An 18,362-nucleotide genomic window follows, 5' to 3' on the forward strand; every position below is an offset into this window, starting at 1 on the left:
AAATTAGACACAGTAGACCCTTGACATATATATACCCTTCTCATAGACACAGTAGTTTAAGACTGTAACTCCTGAAAAGAGGAGAAATTAGGGGCCCGGCACAGTAGCCTAGAAGTTAAAATCCTCACTTTGCATGCACCGGGATCCCATATGGGTGCTGGTTTTATGACCCGGCAGCCCCACTTTCCATCCAGCTCCCTGCTTGTGGCCTGGGAAAGCAGTCAAGGACAGCCCAAAGCCTGCACCCAAGTGGGAGACCCGGAAGAAGCTCCTGGCTCCTGACTTGGATTGGCTCAGCTTCAGCCATTGCAGCCGCTTGGGGAGTGAACCATTGGATGGAAGATCTTCCTCTCTGTCTCTCCTCTTGGTTTATCTGAATTTACAACAAAAATAAATAAATAAATCTAAAAAAGGAGAAATATACATATAATTATTTTACATATATTTACACACAGAGAGAGAGCCATATGTAGAATATTTTACAGATATCAGGGTTCTATCACTACCACCATAGAATGTGTTATGAGCATTTTTTTCTTTGATGTTCTTTATTCCTTTCAGCATCCCAATTCCTCTTCACTATCTCTCACATGTTAGTATATAGAACATGATTTGCTCCTGATTCACTCTTTCAGCTGAGCTCCCTTTGCGGAGTTGTGTTTCCAGTGATGAAACTCCACTGAACTGGCTGTCGGGAGGGGCCTCTGCTGTGCTGAAGGGCTGCACTTGAGTTCCGCTGCTGGCTTCCTTGTCTAGGTTCCTGCTAATGCGTAAGGGTGATGGGAGGCCCAGTGAGCTTCTTGTCCCTAACCTGGGGAGCTGCAGATACTGCAGGCATGGTGGGAACCAGCCAGCAGAGAGCCTGTGCTCTTCCTCCCTCTTAAATAGATAAACAGATAACTATAAATAAGGGAATAAATCAAAAATCTTTTCTGTCAAATGCTCAGTTTTACTCTCCTGTACTCAAAGAGAGTGTGAATGATCCCTCAAGAATGTAATTTTGTCTCTAGATTAGACCTTAAAGGAATCTGATTTTAACCTTGTTTGAACTGAAGTAGTGTATTCTATTGTTCTGTATACATCAGTATGTCCTGGCTTGAGCATTGGAGTGAAATCAGAAAGCCTGAGTGATTGACTGTGATCTGTGGCTTAAGCCTGGATAGTGTCCAGCAAATTACTTCATGTCTTTGCACTTTAACTTGCTCATCGATTAAAAAGAGAATAATGACTACCTTGACCTCTTGCTAATTTTTAAGAGGATTTATTTATTTTTATCTGAAAGGCAGAGTTACAGGGAGCGTAGAAAAGACACAAAGACACAGAGAGATCTTCCATCTGCTGGTTCATTCCTCCAAATGACCGCAATGGCCAGAGCTGAGTCTATTTGAAGCCAGGAGCCAGGAGCCTGCTCTGTTTCTGCCACGTGGGAAGAGGTGCTGCTTTGTCAGATTCCAGGCAGGAAGCTGGGTCAGAAGTGGAGCAGCTGGGACTCAAGCTGGGATGTGAGATGCGGCACCGCAGGCAGAAGCCTATCCTATCCCATGCCACGGCTGCAGCCCCAACCTCTTGCTGAAAGTTTTAAGAGGATTTGTCTGCAAAGGGCGAAGTGGTAGAAAGCAATTATTATTGTTGTATTTTGTCATGAGGTGTTAACCTATTTTAAACTTCTGGGATGGGCAGGCATTTGGCAAAGCAGTGAAAGCACTACTTGTAATGTGCGTGGAGGCCATTTGAGGAGTGCCCAGCTGTGAGTCCCTGCTCCACTAAGGATCCCAGCTGCCGGCTAATGAGCTCCGGGGGAGGCAGACGCTGATGACTTAGCTGGCTGGACTCATACCCCTCAAGTCGGAGGCCTGGATTGAGCCTTTGGCCCCTAGCTTCGCCCAGTTCAACTTCAGCCATTGCTGGCATTTGGGATGGGAAACATTGGGTAGCAGCTCTCTGTCTCTTCAGCCTTCAAGTAAATCAGCACAGACTTTCAAGTGGTTATGTTTGAAAATAAATCACTAGGATTTATAAGCCCAACAAGGAGTGGGGTAAAGGTAGAACAATTTAAATGAACTTAAAGATGCCTGCCATTGTAGCATGTGAGCTTCAGCTCATCACCCCTCCTTCCTTGGTTTCACAGCACCATGATAACCTTGTGGGAACTTGTTTATGTGTGTCATAAGATGGAGTATGGATTTCGAATTGTAGAAATAACCCTATAAATAAATGCATTTTAAAGTCTCCAAGAAATAAAAAAGTCATAGTGTTAGAAACATGTTATCACTGTACAAAAAAATTTAATTTTCATATAAAAGGCTTGGTTTTTGGTAGAGTTGGAGAGAAGAATGAAACTGAATGCATTTGTTGAGCTGCTTCTGGGGAGCAGATGCTAAACAGAAATAGAATATGTGTGCAGGTTCGTCTGTCCTTAGGCTCTGAGGGAGGGAATCAGCCAAAGCTGTGTGGAATGGTGTTAAAGCCTCTGTGTATTTTTTTTCTTAGAAAGGGAATTAAGGGTGTTCATGAGATTGTTAAAGACCTCCTTAACCTACAAAAGATCAAGAGTCTATTATAGAACATTGTCTCATTTTAAAATAAACAGATGAAGCTTTACATTTTTATACAGCTGCTCAACTGTTAAAATCATTGTTGTTTACTGATTTGTTTTTAAGCTGAAGGGCCTGGAGAATTGACCATCTAAAAAATTAAACAAAAATCAGATTTAAAAATGGAACTCCTATTTGGTTATTAGGACAAACTTGAGGGGAAATATGTGTCTTTCAATTATTCCTTCTCCAATTTACCTATAATTATGCTATTTGTCCCACCCTATGTACTTCCCTTTTTTATGTATTCTTGCTGTTGGATTAAACATCCTGTCTTTATAGGATGACCAAAAATATTGGTGATGATGGAGGAGGTGATGACAACGCCTTCAACTTCAGCTGGAAGGTTTTCTGTAGCTGGGATTACCTGATCGGCAATCCGGAAACAGCAGACAACAAATTTAATTCAATCACAATGAACTTTAAGGTAAAGACACAAACTTCAAAATTGGTTTTACTGAAGAGTAAATGTTTAGGCATTCCAGTTGGGCTCACTATTTATACAGAAAGATGATATCGACGTTTCTACCTGTTGGGATTTGGGCACGGTTCTGTTCACCCCTGGAAGATATCTGATGATCCGAGGCAGCATTTTTATGCCTTGAGGAATTTTCTTTAAAATTGGTAATAAGATACTGCTACTTGTTTGTAACAGGAGACCATCAGTAATCAGAAATAAATATTTTAAACAATAGAATAATGTTCACTGACGATTGAGGAAAATCAGCTCAATATTTGAAATACCTTTCCAAAGCGTTTTGTGCCTCAATTGTTAACATATGCCTAGTTAGAGTTACAAGCTGGATTGGACTATCCTAAAATTCGCCAAGTTCAGTTAAAATTATGCTTCAATACTATAAACAACTAAATATAAAAATGAAAATAGACACGAGACAGCTGAGTAGTACCCTATAACCATTTTAAGGCGTATAGCAGCTGGCTGTGTATAAACTAAAATTGAAATGTCAGTGATGTAGTCACAGCATGTGGTTAAGAACTTGCATTTTCTAACATATTGGTCACTCAGTACCATGTCAATTAACTCCATAATGTTGTAAACTGTTGTTGATGTTATGTTGTGACTTTTCATTGGACGGGGTGATATTCTGCCAGCTCTACTTTCAGACCAGGAATGGTCTCCCAAGGAAACTGTTGAATTTATTTGGACAATAAGATGCTGGACTCTATACAGGGTACATGCTTGCAATGAAAGAACCGTGACTGGATTTGAAGTGTGCTACTGCAACGTTGTGGAGGAATCCACCATGGGGGAGGGCATGGGGCATGGGGAGGGGATGGGGGAATCCCAGAGCCTATGAAACTGTGTCATGAAACAAAGTCAAACAAATGGAAACACAAAACAAAACAAAAAAACCATTGTGCTTGAAAACAATATGCTTTGCAATGAACACTGGCCTGGTATTGGTTGAGTCAGAGTTCTTTGGCAACAGTTCCCTTATTTTAAGGTGTGCCTTAATTATCAGTGTTTATCTGGTTTGTGGAATCCCAAACTTGGTGTCCTTTTTATGTTTCACGTTCCTGAGCTCATGGTACCTACTGTGGCTAAGCTGTCTTCACTGTATTTTTTGTCTGCCTGGATGCAGGAAGCTATCACAGAAGAAAGAGCTGCTCAAGTAGAGGAAAACGTCCACTTAATCAGATTCTTGAGGTTTCTTGCTAACTTCTTCGTGTTCCTGACCCTTGGCGCAAGCGGATACCTCATCTTCTGGGCTGTGAAGAGATCCCAGGAATTTGCGCAGCAGGACCCTGACACCCTTGGGTGGTGGGAAAAAAATGAAGTTCGTCTCTGCATGGTTTTTATGTGCTTAGAACCTGACCTTTGCTGTTGTGCCTCTGTGAGGAAATGTTCCATAGGTCATTCTTTGCCTATCCCCTCATCCTCTGCTTTCCGTTAGCAAACCCTGCTACACATTTTCTCTCTATTCTAGTTTTTTCCTTTTTAAAAAATTTGTAATTTTTCTTTTTAATATTGTTTACATAGTTGAGAGGTATGCACTCCCACGTGGGACTCTGATTAGAGTGAGGAGGGTCGGGTATGGAAGAAGGTGGGTGGGACAAATGTTTTGATTTTTTTTCCTCCTGTGTCTGCAGGGGAGGTGGGAAGGGGACCACTCCTTTCTGTCGAGCTACATCAGCACCTGGGGAAGGCGCTCTTAGAGATCCTGATGTGGGGAAGCGAGTTCCAAGCATGCTACTTGAGTAGTTTTGTTAGTTCTGACAAGTTGTTGGCTTCATTGTTCCAGGGTTGAGAAAATCTTTCCAAGATCTGTTGGTTGACAAAGTCCACCTTAGTGCATCCATAGAGCAGGGAACAAGCTGCAAAGCTTGACTAAGAGAACGGTTCAACCTGTTCTGCGTTCCATCCTCTGACGAGGCAGTCAGTGTCCCCTGCTGGCCTAGATGGTCTGGCTTTCACGGCCCCGTGTGCATCTGGACATGGTGTCCCCTGTGCAGACATCAGCAGCTGAGAAGGCCAGTCCAGATACATTCACTGCAAGGTCAGACCATAATCCTGTGATTTTCTCTGTGATCAGGTCTGAGTCCACGCCCATCAGCAGGCCTTGGAGAGCCCAGTGGGCAGAGCCGAGTTTTTCACTCCAGGGCGTCACCTCTGTGTCTAGGTCAGGGTCTACTAGAAACCAATCATTATATCTCACCTTCCTTGTCCCCTTGAATTGCTTGAATTATTTCCTCTCCCTGCAGTTACTGTGCAAATGAGGAAGGCTGGCTCTTTTCTGAGAATTATTAAGCCTGTTGTTTGTCTTTAGATGTTTTTTTCTCCATTTGATAGGTCAGAGAAAGGAGGTAGGGTCTGGTGTTGTAGTGTATCAGGCAAAACGTCCCTGCTGCAGCATTTCTGACCCAGCTCCCTGCTGTGGCCTGTGGAAGCATCTGTGTGGCGCTTACAGACATCTGGGAAAGGGGTTAGTGCACACAAGTTCCAAGTTATCTTTCTGTGTCTCTCCCACTCCCTCTCTATGTAACTGAATTTCATGTACATCAACTGTCCAAGTGTAATGGATAGGCAAAATTGTCATACAGCTGGGATCTAGAGTTTATATTGATCATATGTTTTCCTGTTAGCATCAAAAGAATCATTTTTTTTTTGTGAAAACTTGTTTAACATTCATTATTTGGGAACCCTGAGTCCCAAGGGGCCAATGAAGATAATAATGAGGATCCATGAATAATTTTACAGATTTAATGAGAGCATGACCAAATTTATATTTTTCTTGTGTAAGGTTACACAAGCTCTGCCAAATTGCTAACAAGTTCTGCCATTAGTCTGGAATTATAGCGTGCTGATTTTATATTCTGTCATGCTGAGTTCTGGCTCCTGTGAGTCATATAATGTTCTTAATACGAATGGAAAAAAAACTCAGAACATATTGGAAATTATTTCCTAGCTATAATCTGGTAGATGTAACCATGTTTCATTGAAAATGTGAAGTCCATAGGGAAAACAGGAAGTGTTTCATGGTGACAGTATGTACCAGTCATTTGGGACAGTCATCAGGGAAAAAATCAGATAATTTTTGCCATTATGAAAGTTGCAAATGTTTTAAATTGTTTGAATTAATTTAACCTGGTAACAAAAACATATGGGTGTTATGCAACCCGGAGTTAAGGATGATGCATTTCCTAATTATCATACGGGCACCTTCCACCCCCACGTCATTCTCTCGCCTTGGTCCTGATGGACCAATATTTCAGTTTTAAAACTTTACCTTCTTGGCTTCCATAATATTAAGCTATTTGTCCTTTATCTATTTCAATGACATCTTCTGTTTTCTTTGGATAAAACTCATTCCATTTGTTTCTGCCACTAAAAGTTTAGATTCCCTAGAGTTCCCGTATTTCAACATTTAGACCTAGATCCACCCCAGGCAATTAATCCATTTTACACTGGTTAAGCTATTCCATATGCCGATGACTGTCAAATTAGCATTTTTAAATTTGTACCTCATCTTCACGCAGTTCATTTTCCATTTCCTTTGGAGATCTTGCTGTGAAGTGTATCACCACATCAGAATTAGTTACCCTGCAGAATAACATGTGTTTTCTCAGTGTAATGATGTTAACTTCATCTCTTGCTGTAGCAGTAAACAGTTATCACTGGTACCCATACAAACTCATGTGTACGTTTTCTTCAAAATAACAGTTGATATTATCTCTGCTGTTTTGCTGAGATAAAATTGTAAGAATGCATGGAATAATCTTCCGTCTTCTGAAACATGAAAAGAACTTAGCTGCGAGTCTTCCAAGCTTCTGGAGTAACACGGTAACAAGTGTTAACACCAGTCACCTGATTCATGGCTTGTGTTTCTGCAGATGAACATGGTCATGTCCCTCCTGGGGATGTTCTGTCCGACGCTGTTTGACCTATTTGCTGAACTGGAAGACTACCATCCTCTCATTGCTCTCAAGTGGCTACTCGGACGGATTTTTGCTCTTCTTTTAGGCAACTTGTATGTATTTATTCTTGCCTTGATGGATGAGATTAACAACAAGGTAAAATGTATGTCTGGTTTGTCCTGGCGATGAGCATGTCTTCAAATTTCATGTCTCAAGATTGCCCAGAGTGCTTTGGATAGCTGTTGATTTGATTTTCGCGTGTGTCTTGGTGCTTTCTAGATCGAAGAGGAGAAGCTGGTGAAGGCCAACATCACCCTGTGGGAAGCCAACATGATCAAGGCCCACAACGCGTCGCTGTCCGGGAACAGCACTGGACTGCCCTTCTTCGTTCACCCTGCCGATGTACCTCGGGGACCCTGCTGGGAAACAATGGTGGGCCAGGTAATGCCTCAAACAGATGTGCCTCTCAGGTAGTGAATTTAAATAGAGCAATGCCAATAATTTTCTGGTAAGAGAATCTTTTATTGCTCATTAATAAAAAAATAACTAAGATTTATTGAAGAAGTTATACAAATGGTATCCATTCAGTTGTCTCATACAAATGTTATCCTATCAATTGTAATCCTGCCCCCATTCCATTTTGAAAAATTTAAAAAGCTAAAGTCTTCTTATTAGGGTCTTGAACTTTTGCATTTTGTGAAAATTCTGATTTGAGAGTCAAGGAGCTCTCTGTGAGTTCACTACCCAAATGTCCAGTACTGGGCCAGCCGATGCTGGAAGCCCAGAATCTGACTGAGCTTTCTGGGGAGTGCCTCGACTCTTGTTGGGGTTCTGAACTTCTGAAGCAACAGGAAGCTTGAGGCTGAAGCAGCAGTTGGGGCCCAGTGCAATGGCCTAGTGCCTAATCCTCACCTGGCATCCGCTGGGATCCCATATGGGCACCTGTTCATGTCCCGGATGCTCCACTTCCCATCCAGTTCCCTGCTTGTAGCCCGGGAAAGCAGTAGAAGACCCAAAGTCTTGGGACCATGCACCTGCATGGGAGACCCAAAAGAAGCCCCAGGTTCCTGGCTTCAGACTGGCTTAGTTCTGGTCATTGCAGTCATTTGGGGAGTGAACCAGCAGATGGAAGATCTTTCTCTCTGTCGCTCCTTCTCTCTGTAAGTCTAGCTTTCAATAAAGATAAATAAACCGAGAGAGAGAGAGAGAGAGAGAGAGAGAGAGAGAGAGAGAGAGAGAGAGAGAGAGAGAGAATGATTCAGCATCCAGGCCTCTTAACTGCCCTACCCTGCATTGGAGCAGTTTCAGAACACATCAGTGCCAGATAGTTGAGAGGAATGAGCATTGCCTTGTAAACGTATTTTTGTGTAATGCTAGGAAAGGTTTCTGAGTGGGAAGACTTTCAGACAGTGATAGACAGTGATCTGGGAATGAGCAGTTACTACTTCTGTGCTAATCACACAGAGGCAACACATTTTTCATTTGATAGATATGCCTTTTGCCTTTTTCTTCTACCAATAATTCCAGTCATTAGCCGAAAAGGTTTTCAAAACATGACACATATTGTGCCAACGCCAGGAGAATTTGAAAACAGAAGTGCATGTTTTTAATACAGAGAATGTCTCAACAGGAATTCGTGCGGCTCACGGTTTCTGATGTCCTAACCACTTATGTCACCATCCTCATTGGGGACTTTCTAAGGGCATGCTTTGTGAGGTTTTGCAATTATTGCTGGTGCTGGGACTTGGAATATGGATATGTAAGTATGATATTATTTGTTGTCTTCTTCAACATCTCTTGTATGATCCATGATGTATGCTCACTGTTCCAGCAGAAGGATGCGCCTGGGTTGTGTTTGCGATCTTTCTTTTAGATGTCAGTAAATGAAACCCTCAGTTTAGAAGAGTTTGGGCCCGAGTATCACAATTTATAATAATCTGATAAAATCAGCTCACAGTAGTTCATTTCAACCTGCCGTGTAAAGTGTTCAGCTCAGTAAGTCTTCGTCTCATCACCTGACCCACGCGCTTGCTGGGATTTCTGCATCTAGGGCATGCTTTCCACTCCACTGCACATTCTGTTCACTTCTTTGAATTTGCACCCTTGAAAAACTATCCTAGATCAGTTAATGCTCAGTAGACGAGGGGATGAAATGAGCTGGTAAATGTTCTGGTTTATGAAATTATGATTACTTCATAAACCCCACAGTCCAGTAAGAGCTTGACAGGTACAAGGGGAAGAATTGTGAATGTCACAAGAAAGGCTTGGGTAACTGGAAGAGCTCTGGCAAGAGGTGGGACCCAATTTGCACAGGAGCAGCTGCTTTTCCTGAAACAATAGCCCCGGTTTCTGTAAACTCCCCTGGAAGTGACTTGGCACTTGCTTTTCTGGGATGCCCTGCCCCAAGTCCTCCCGCAAAGCTTGAAGACAGCAGCAGCACACATAGAACTCTGAGATCTACCACCTCACCCTGCTGTCCTGGGCTGCTTTGGAGACTGACTCCACGTATCCCAAGGCCTGTGCACTAGGGGCTTCATGGTGCTCACCCCCTTGAATTCCCTAGTGGCTTCCACATCACCTCCAGGGACCATCGAGACCACATGTGCTCTGTGGCTTCTCTGCTCTGTTGAGATCATCTGCTACCCACCACTTTGCAGTTATTTGTGCAAAGTCCACAAACATGGGCACTCTTTGGTTTTAAACTCAAAGGTACGGTGGTGTTAGCATTTGTTTTAGCTGTTTCTGCCTCAAGGGGAACCACTGAGCTGGAGCTTTTAGTGATTAGTTTCCTCCAGGGACTCACTCTCCAAATGCAAGTAGCCCTTAAGGCATTCTCTCTCTCAACCTGCTGTTTTGTTTGTATTTGCCGTTGTATTTTACAAAGAAGCTCTCACTTTCTGATCCCCTCTGTCAGAATGAAAGTCCAAGAGAAACAGAGGCCCATGAAGCCTGTTATTTGAATGCTGCAGGTGACAGGACAGGAGGACTGGCCGATGGACTGTTAGACGTCCGCTGTCCAGCACTGCAAGGCAATGCTTCGTGTTGACAGCATTCTGTCTTCTTACCAGGAAGTGTCTAGAGTCAGCTCTAGCATAGGGTCATTGATGGTTCTGTCCTAACCTTGTAACAGTGTCCTTCGTCATGGATGACCTCTTTAAGCCCAGGCCGTCTAGTCTACAGACAGGTAGGACTTTCACCAGTTTTTTCCAAGACTTCAGGCTAAAGCCACTGCCCGGCTATCGGACTTAGAGGTGGTGCCTGGAGTGAGGTCGTCTCACTGATGTGCCTCCTCAGATGAGCCAGAAGCAGGCAGGGAGTGCTCTCTGTTGACCAGCAGTGAGGTAATGCTATAGATCCGGGATGCTGGTATGTTGCTTCCCATTCTGTGCTATGAGGTATCCATCTGGCTGCGTTTCATTTCTATTTTCTTGGCCTGATTCAGCTCTTCCAAGGCAAATATCATAATTGCCATTTCTGTCTTGGACCGGTGCTTGGCTTCTGCTGGCCTTGCATGCTTGACTGTTTTCCCCTTAAGTGGTAGAATATTTGACTGCAAATATGAAGTCAATATAACATGACCTGGATGCATAAAAGCTGTAATTAAATAACTGTAATTTATTATTTATTGAGTACTGACAGTGTTCCCGAGTTAGTACAAAGAACAGGAGGCAAGTTCCTGTTTTAGGTCAAAGAGAGAAAAAAAAAATCTCTATGCTACCTTTGGAAGGCTCTTTGAAAAAAGCTGCAGATCAAAACAGCTGTTAAAACATTAATGTTGGGTGCTGGGTCTTTGCTGTGGATCCTATCATGGCGGACTCGTCCAGTGGGTGGCTTATATGGTTGAGTGCATATTAAGGGCAGAACACTACGAACAAACTCTAAGCTAGGTAATAATAAAGGAGTTCAGAGTTGTGGAGGATGTAAGGCAAATTCGTCCACTATGCCTCTTTTTCAGGGTGCAGGGGGTTGGTTTTCTAAGTATTTTATTTAAAGATACATTATTTCAGATCTGGGAGCTTTAACATAACATTAGGTGAACTTTTTTACTTTTCTTGACATCTTGAAAGGCTTGAAAACATTGGACTCATATCCCCGGGGGAAAAGCCATGGCCTGGGACATGAAGAGTGGACATTCCTTCTTCAGTCCCTCATTCTCCATGCCCCTTTCATGTGGCAAGGCTCCAGTGGCAGTAAAGAGTGTGGAAAGTAGATGCCGCAGGGAGAACGGACTGCTGTTGGCCTTTAACAGAGGAAGGAAGGGTGGGAGGGAGGGGGACTGGAGTCTAGTCTTGAGGGAGGATCAAGATTCCAAGATATGGAAGGAGCTGTTCTCGATGGAGGGAGGAGTTCAAGACAGAGCCCGGAACCACAAAGCCTAGGCCAGAAAGGTCTAGATGTAGACACTGGAGAGAGGGTTGTTTCTGGAGGAGAAAAGGCTGCCGAGAGTATTTCTCTAGACTAGGAAATGGATGACCTGCTCCAGAAAAAACTATCAGGCAGGAGGAGAGGTCTGACATGGGTACAGGAAGTAATGGAGCTGTTTCTACTACAGAAAAAGCATGTTGCTTTTTTTTAAAATGTATTCCAAAATAATTAGTTCAGTAAATCCATTGCCAGTGAGGTTATTTGAACTTGCATCAAATATTATTGCTATTCTTCTTTTTTTATATAAAAATGTCTTTATAAGCACACATATATTATTCTGTATATACAGATAGATCAGTGGAGAAGTTGACACACAGATTACCGGTGGTTTTTATCTAACCATGACTGTTTCCAGACTATTGCTTTTTACTCAATACTATTCTTTAAAGAATGCATTTATTTGAGCGAGCGAGAGAGAGAGAGAGAGGCTCGTTTGTTTACTCTCCAAATGTCCCAACAGTTAAGACCGGACCAGGCCGAAGCCAGGAAATGAAACCTCAATTTGAGCCTCCCACATAAATGTCTGTAAACGAGACAGGAAACAAGCGTGAGTGCTGCAAACCTGAGCACACGCTGGCAGGAAGCTGGAGCAGAACCGAGACTCAAGCCCAGGTGCTGCGATAAGGGATGCAGGTATTAGGACAAAAATCCTGCCCTATTCGCTTACCTGTTAAGAAAACGAGCACAACCTCTACAAAAAACTATATACTTCAGCCTCCAGAGGTTGATTCAGATATCTATAGGACAAAAGAGTACAATTTTGACATGCCCGTTTGACTCAGGCAGGATTGTCTATGAATTCAAATTTAGAAGTTTATGTAACCAGAAAAAGTACACTGCTAGACAAAAACATGTTACAGGTATTGAATTACATACTACAGATTTCATCTGTGTTAAGTGAAAAGTGATTCTGTTTTGGGGGGCTGGTGCTGTGGCACATCAGGTTAAGGCATTGCCCACAGCCCTAGCATCTCATGCGGGCACCAGTTGGAGTCCCAGTGGTTCCACTTCCAACCTCACTTCCTGCTAACACACCTGGGAAAGTAGCAGAAAATGGTGCAAACACTTGGAGCCTGCACCCGCATGAGAGACCCAGAGAGGCTTCTCTTGGTTCCTGGTTTCAGCCCGGTCCAGCCCTGGCCATTCCATCATTTGGGGAGATCAGTGATTTTAAGATCTTTCTGTCTATCCCTCTGTTTCTGTATTCTGCCTTTCAGATAAACAAATAGCACTTAATTTAAAAAGTGTTCCTGTTTCATAATTGCAAATTTATGGCCAAATATTGTTATTACAAACCTATGAGGAAGAATTTAGGTGGGTCTATTACTGGCTTGGGGCAAATGATCAGACCACGTAATGTAAATCAAGATTTTCCGAGACTTCTCTGCATGTGGGAGTTCTCGGTTGTTCTAAAAGATCTACTGACTCACGCAGAATGAGTCAGCAAGGTGAGACCTCCTGGAAGGTCTTTAGGTTTTCTGCAATAACACAAAGCAGAGTGTCTTTACTGTCACTTTGGTTTTGTTCTGACCTCATTCTTACTCAGAAAGGCAAACAAATACGCAATATCCTAGAAGATACAGAAGTGAATGCTGATCACGGAATAAGACAATGTTCAAACTTGGCATCTTGTTTACAATTGTAAGGTTGTTTTTAGTAAATTTATATAAATAAAAAATATGGTGAATTTCCTTGAGATATGATAAAGGGATTAAACATTATGCATAAGTAAGAGGCATGCAATCGATAGACCACTGGAGTGGATACCCGTCTATGTTATTTTGTTTGTTTGTCACGATTGTTATGTGTCAGAACTATGAAATACTTCACATTCCTATTGACTGTAATTATGCAAGCATGTCTGTGAAGTAGGCATTATCATTCTCAATTTATAGAAATTTGAAGTGTAGGAGAAGTCAGTATGTTTAAGGATATATAGGTTGTTCTTGGTTGAGCTGGCTCTCAGTTCCATGTCTGATCAACTGCCATTAACTACACTGCCATCATTACACTGTAATGCTTAACCGTGGTTATTTCAAGGAGCTTTCCTCAGGAGCCACTCCTGCACTTTCTGGAGTTCAAGATACTCCTTGGATTAGATAGGCTTCTCTGGCGTGGTCTGTCTTGACCCTGCAATGTCATATTTGCTGCTCTGTTACTCCCTTACCAGGCAGCCAGCCTCTACACTCTCAGTTATGAATTCAGTAGGAGCTTGTTTCACTGTATTTGTAATTACGGTTCACCTGACTGGTAAGAGGGTTTCCTGCTGGGCTGCCTCAGGCGTCACCAAGCCGACTCCAGCCAGGACAGCCCAGCATGGATGTCCGCCTCAGTACAGTTGGTATTTTGGGCCTCTGCACAAAGAATAACTCTGTGGCTGCATATGTGAGCCTGATGGTATTCTCAGACATGGAGACTGGACACTTGGCTGGATCATTTCTGAAACTTTTTGTTACATTCTTAACTATATTTTTTATTTCATGTTCCTGCCAAAATACAATTTTTAAATATATAAAATTCACACAAAAAAATCCATAATCATTACCCACCTGTAAGCTGTGAATTTACTGATTACTTTCAAGGCTTTATTCAAAGTATCACATATAGTTGCTATAAAAAAATGTACACTTTGATCACAGCATTTTTTTCATCTGTGTGTATAGATGATTTTAGATGATCATGGTTGGCTGCCCTGTAGTCATAGGGTGGATGTGCTGCTCTCACTGGGCCAGCGCTGGACACTTAGATGATGTCATCATTCCTTGATAAAGGTCTCCAGCTTCGGAGATGATGGTATCAGCACAAGATCCTGGAAGCCGACTTAGAGTGTGGCGTCATGGACGCTTTTAATATGCGCAATGGGATTGTTTTGCTGAAGGGCTGTTGTGGTTTTTGTTTTCCCCACCAGTGTGTTAGGTAGTATCTGGCCATACTTTTGCTGAGTTGAATGTCAGCATTTTTGATGAGCCTTGCTATGCCTACCAGGAGGCTTTCTTCATCCTCATGCTGATTTTGGCTGTTGCTGAAGGAAAGCAGTTGAGAGCCTGCTCATGTCTGGGCAGAGCCGCTGGGGTTTCAGTGTTTTCGTTTGTGATGCTAACCTGGTGGACATCTGTGTCTCCTTTAGCCTTCCTACACGGAATTTGACATCAGTGGCAATGTCCTGGCTCTGATCTTCAACCAAGGCATGATCTGGTAAGCCAGCTCTGGGACAGTTCATCACTGTTTGAAACCTCAGGGTCATGTACCATAGCTTCATCCAAGAGAACAGAATCTGTTCCCGTATTTTAAATCCTGATCCTCAAAGGGTCTCTCTCTGACAGATGACCAAATGATATGTTCTGGTCAGCAGGTTTATTTGAAGACTAATATTTTTATAACTTGTGATACCAGGCTCTAACAGTGAAATATTAAGAATCACATTACCATTTGTTAAATAAAATAAATTAACAGAAGACATTCCTAAAAAATTGATTTTGCTCTATTATTCTTACTAAATAGACTTAAAATACAATTTATGGCTATTTTGAACAAAGTATCTTATGAAATTAAGTTGTGTAAAAAAAATGAAGCATGCTTTAGGAAGGTCAAGTTAAAAAATGTGGTCCTTATTTTACAGCTTTTTCATAGGACAGTTTACCTATCAGAATTATTTCTTGTGATGTGCAAAAGACCACCTTATCTTTTACTAGAAGAAAAATTCTCATTATAAACCCTGTCAGGTTAAGATGATTTGACACAGTAGAAATCATTTTTGAGTTTAAAAATTGAATCATCACCTCCAATTCAACTGGGAACTATGTATCTTAGAAATGTGTCACTCTTAACTAAGAACACCCCAACCCACAAGCAGTCTCAACTGAGCTGCTTTATTCTGGGGCTACATGCCCAATGCAGTACTGTGCCACGGTCCTCGTCACAAGCATAGCTTTGGTTTTTGAACAAACTCTGTGTATTACTCAAATCCTTCAACCTTACCTGGCCTTAATTATCCAAACTTGGTGTACTGTTGAGACTGGACTCCTTGGAAAATGTGAGAACCATCTTTGTCAAAGTGACATAAAGACAGCTCTCCATGGCCCCATCGTCTTACCATGGGGCTTGCCAAATTCCTGGAGCTCACTAGATGGATTAATATGGAAAACAAATGCTATTGAGAGATGATTTCCACTATTGTCAGTTTTCTTTTTAATCTGTAGAAATATATTTATATTCATTTTATTTCAAAGGTAGAGAGTCACAAAGAATGACAGAAATACAGAAGATCTTCCGTCTGTTGAGTTATTCACTGAGTAACTGAACAAGGGCTGGGCCAGGCTGACGTTGGCAGCCTGGATATCAACCCGGGGCTCCCATGTGGGTGTCATGGATGTACCAGAGCTGTCACCTCCAGCTAGCAGGGTGTGAATGAACAGGACTCTGGGGTCAGGGAGATGGCCTGGATTCGAACCAAGGCACTCCCGCAAGTGATGCTGACACCCTGATTAGCATCTTAACCACTGTGCCGAATGTCTGCTTCTGTTATCAGACATGAACATGTAATTCCACCTCCTCGCTATCTACATTTTACACCTATGGCTCATACGTTCAAAGAGGCATTAAGGAATCAAATATATCTGTGTCTCTCCGAGCAAGAGACAGGTCAAGGTGAGCACTCACAGGAACAGAGGAAGCGAACACGTCCTTTGATTTCTGATATTCCTTTTTTCTGGAGGGAGATTCATTGTCATGGCAGAAAATGGCAAATATAGCTGATGGAGTAGTGAGAAGTCACAGCCCTACACCAGTGGCTTTTCAGACACAACGGCACGAATCCCTGAGGCTCCCTGAGTGCTGTTTGCGCAGACATGCGCTGTCCACTGTGTTCTTCCAGAATTAAGACAACAGATTCATTTTATTGTCAGAAAAGCTGTTGTCCTTGCTATCCTGATTGGTCTAAATGTGTGGTTTTGTAGCGTTTTCCACTATTATTCCTACTGAAATTCCTAGTGGATCTGTACACCTTTTCCAGTTTCCAGTCTCTCATAGGTGGACCCATCATCCAAGTCTCTGCATTATCGGTTTCTCTGTATTCGTTCTTGAGACAACGGCCAGGTTTGATCCTGGTTGGTCTGGAGAGCACGTCCGAATGACACTATGGGCTTTCTCGATAGCACAGATATTCAGGGACTTTCCAGAGTAACAGAAGCAGATAGCTGTTATCCCGTCACTCACCTTCCCACCAATCCAGACATGCGTCTAAAACTCCGAGGGAGTTGGTGAGGGAGTTGATGGGGGCAGCGAGTAAAGAGGAAAAGTATAAGCAGAGCGTAGTAGAACATAGAGGCTCTTTGTAAAAAAGCTCCTCATGACAATTACATTTTTTAAAGCACAAGTATCTGATATCTAAGTTTAACCATTTTATAGAAAAAATGGTTTAGAGATTTTGTGTTGAGCCTTTTGTTTTGTGGCTGGAAACTCTGGCTGTTTTAGGAATTCCTGAACAGTAGAACTTATTTTTTTGCAGATATGATGGAAGTCAGCATTTACAGGGAAAATCTATTCTGTTGTGATTTGGATGAAATGATCAACAACATTTGTATTTCATGTTTACATTGAAGATGGCACCATAGGCTTCTGCGGTCGTATTTTTAAACAAGGAAAGCACGTATTATCCTTATCCAAGCAGGAGACGGAGAGGCAGCAGAGAACGCATAGTGAGAGAGAGACGCAGAGTTCTGGACATTTCTCTGGTGCTGACTGGGGAGCTTTCTGAGCCTTGCCACTTCTCTCTCATTCTCTCAGTTACCAGATGTGAGTAATTTACTAGACATATACCTGTCACTGGAGCAATAAGGGAGTTAAACAAAAGAAGCTTTCGTTTGCTTTGATCTTCTTGGAAGCAAAGCACTTTATAAAGCTAAGGTATTAGAATGAGTTATAAGTGACAGATGATGGAATCCAGACCGGGTGAGGGACTCAGTGAGCTGACCTGCTGAGAGAGTCATGAGCAAAGAGGATGAGCATTGCGACTCAGCTATTAGTATGTATGTCTGGACCTTTTTTTTCCCCCTGTTTTATGACTTTTGAGTAATTTGTACAAAATATCTGTGTGTGGTAGTGTTTTTAATTTATTTATTGCTGTGAATACATATAATGTATTTGCATGCATTCACGCACATAGAGAAGCAATGCTTATGTATGTGTGAGTGTATGTGGCTTTCGTCAAGGCCATTTTTGAATTATGTACAAACCTATGTCTTAGCATCAACTAAGTTGGGCAGCAAGGAAACTCAATTTCTAATTCTGGTGGCTTAAGAAAAGAACACATCCAATGTGCATTGGGTAGAGCTCCGGTTTTATAACTTACCTTCACTTTAACAATTCACACGGATGGAATAAGGTCCATTTGAAACTTTGCTGGTGACAGTAGCAGCAGAGAGAAGAGAGTGAAATACAGTACAGAACTTTCCAATTTCTATCCAATAGTGAAATATTTCATATATGTATATTTAAGATTTATTTTTTTGTTCTGAAGTCAGATATATAGAGAGAGGAGGAGAGACAGAGAGGAAGATCTTTCATCTGATGATTCACTCCTCCAGTGACTGCAACGGTCGAAGCTGAGCCAAGCCAAAGCCAGGAGCCAGGAGACTCCTCCGGGTCTCCCTTGCAGGTGCAGGATCCCAAGGCTTTGGGCTGTCCTTGATTGCTTTCCCAGGCCACAAGCATGGAGCTGGATGGGAAGCAGGACCACCGGGATCAGAACCAGAGCCCATGTAGGATCCCAGCACGTGCAAGGCAAGGACTTTAGCCACTAGGCTACTGTGCTGGCCCCTTCATTTATATTTTTATTCTGAAGGAAGCCATATGGCCAAGACTGACTTTTACAGGTTAGCATCTTCACCCACAGGTGTATTGTACCACGAGGATTGGTATTTGGGGCTGTAATCCAGTGCTTGGCAGCTCTGGCCTATCAGTTGAGAC

The 18,362-nt window shown here is 42.4% G+C and overlaps 1 protein-coding gene across 1 annotated transcript in view; it reads left to right on the forward strand.

Moving 5' to 3' along the window:
* The window catches only part of TMC1 (transmembrane channel like 1), a 79,703-nt gene that overhangs the window by 50,479 nt on the left and 10,862 nt on the right, over positions 1–18,362 (forward strand). Inside the window, exons 11-16 of the mRNA XM_058657300.1 lie at positions 2,877–3,021; positions 4,199–4,393; positions 6,948–7,127; positions 7,251–7,412; positions 8,602–8,730; positions 14,524–14,591. Coding sequence (XP_058513283.1) covers positions 2,877–3,021; positions 4,199–4,393; positions 6,948–7,127; positions 7,251–7,412; positions 8,602–8,730; positions 14,524–14,591 — 879 coding nt within the window. The remainder of the gene's footprint in view (positions 1–2,876; positions 3,022–4,198; positions 4,394–6,947; positions 7,128–7,250; positions 7,413–8,601; positions 8,731–14,523; positions 14,592–18,362) is intronic.

The sequence above is a fragment of the Ochotona princeps genome, chromosome 31 (assembly GCF_030435755.1).
Source record: "Ochotona princeps isolate mOchPri1 chromosome 31, mOchPri1.hap1, whole genome shotgun sequence".
In the NCBI taxonomy this organism is placed as follows: Eukaryota; Metazoa; Chordata; class Mammalia; order Lagomorpha; family Ochotonidae; genus Ochotona; species Ochotona princeps.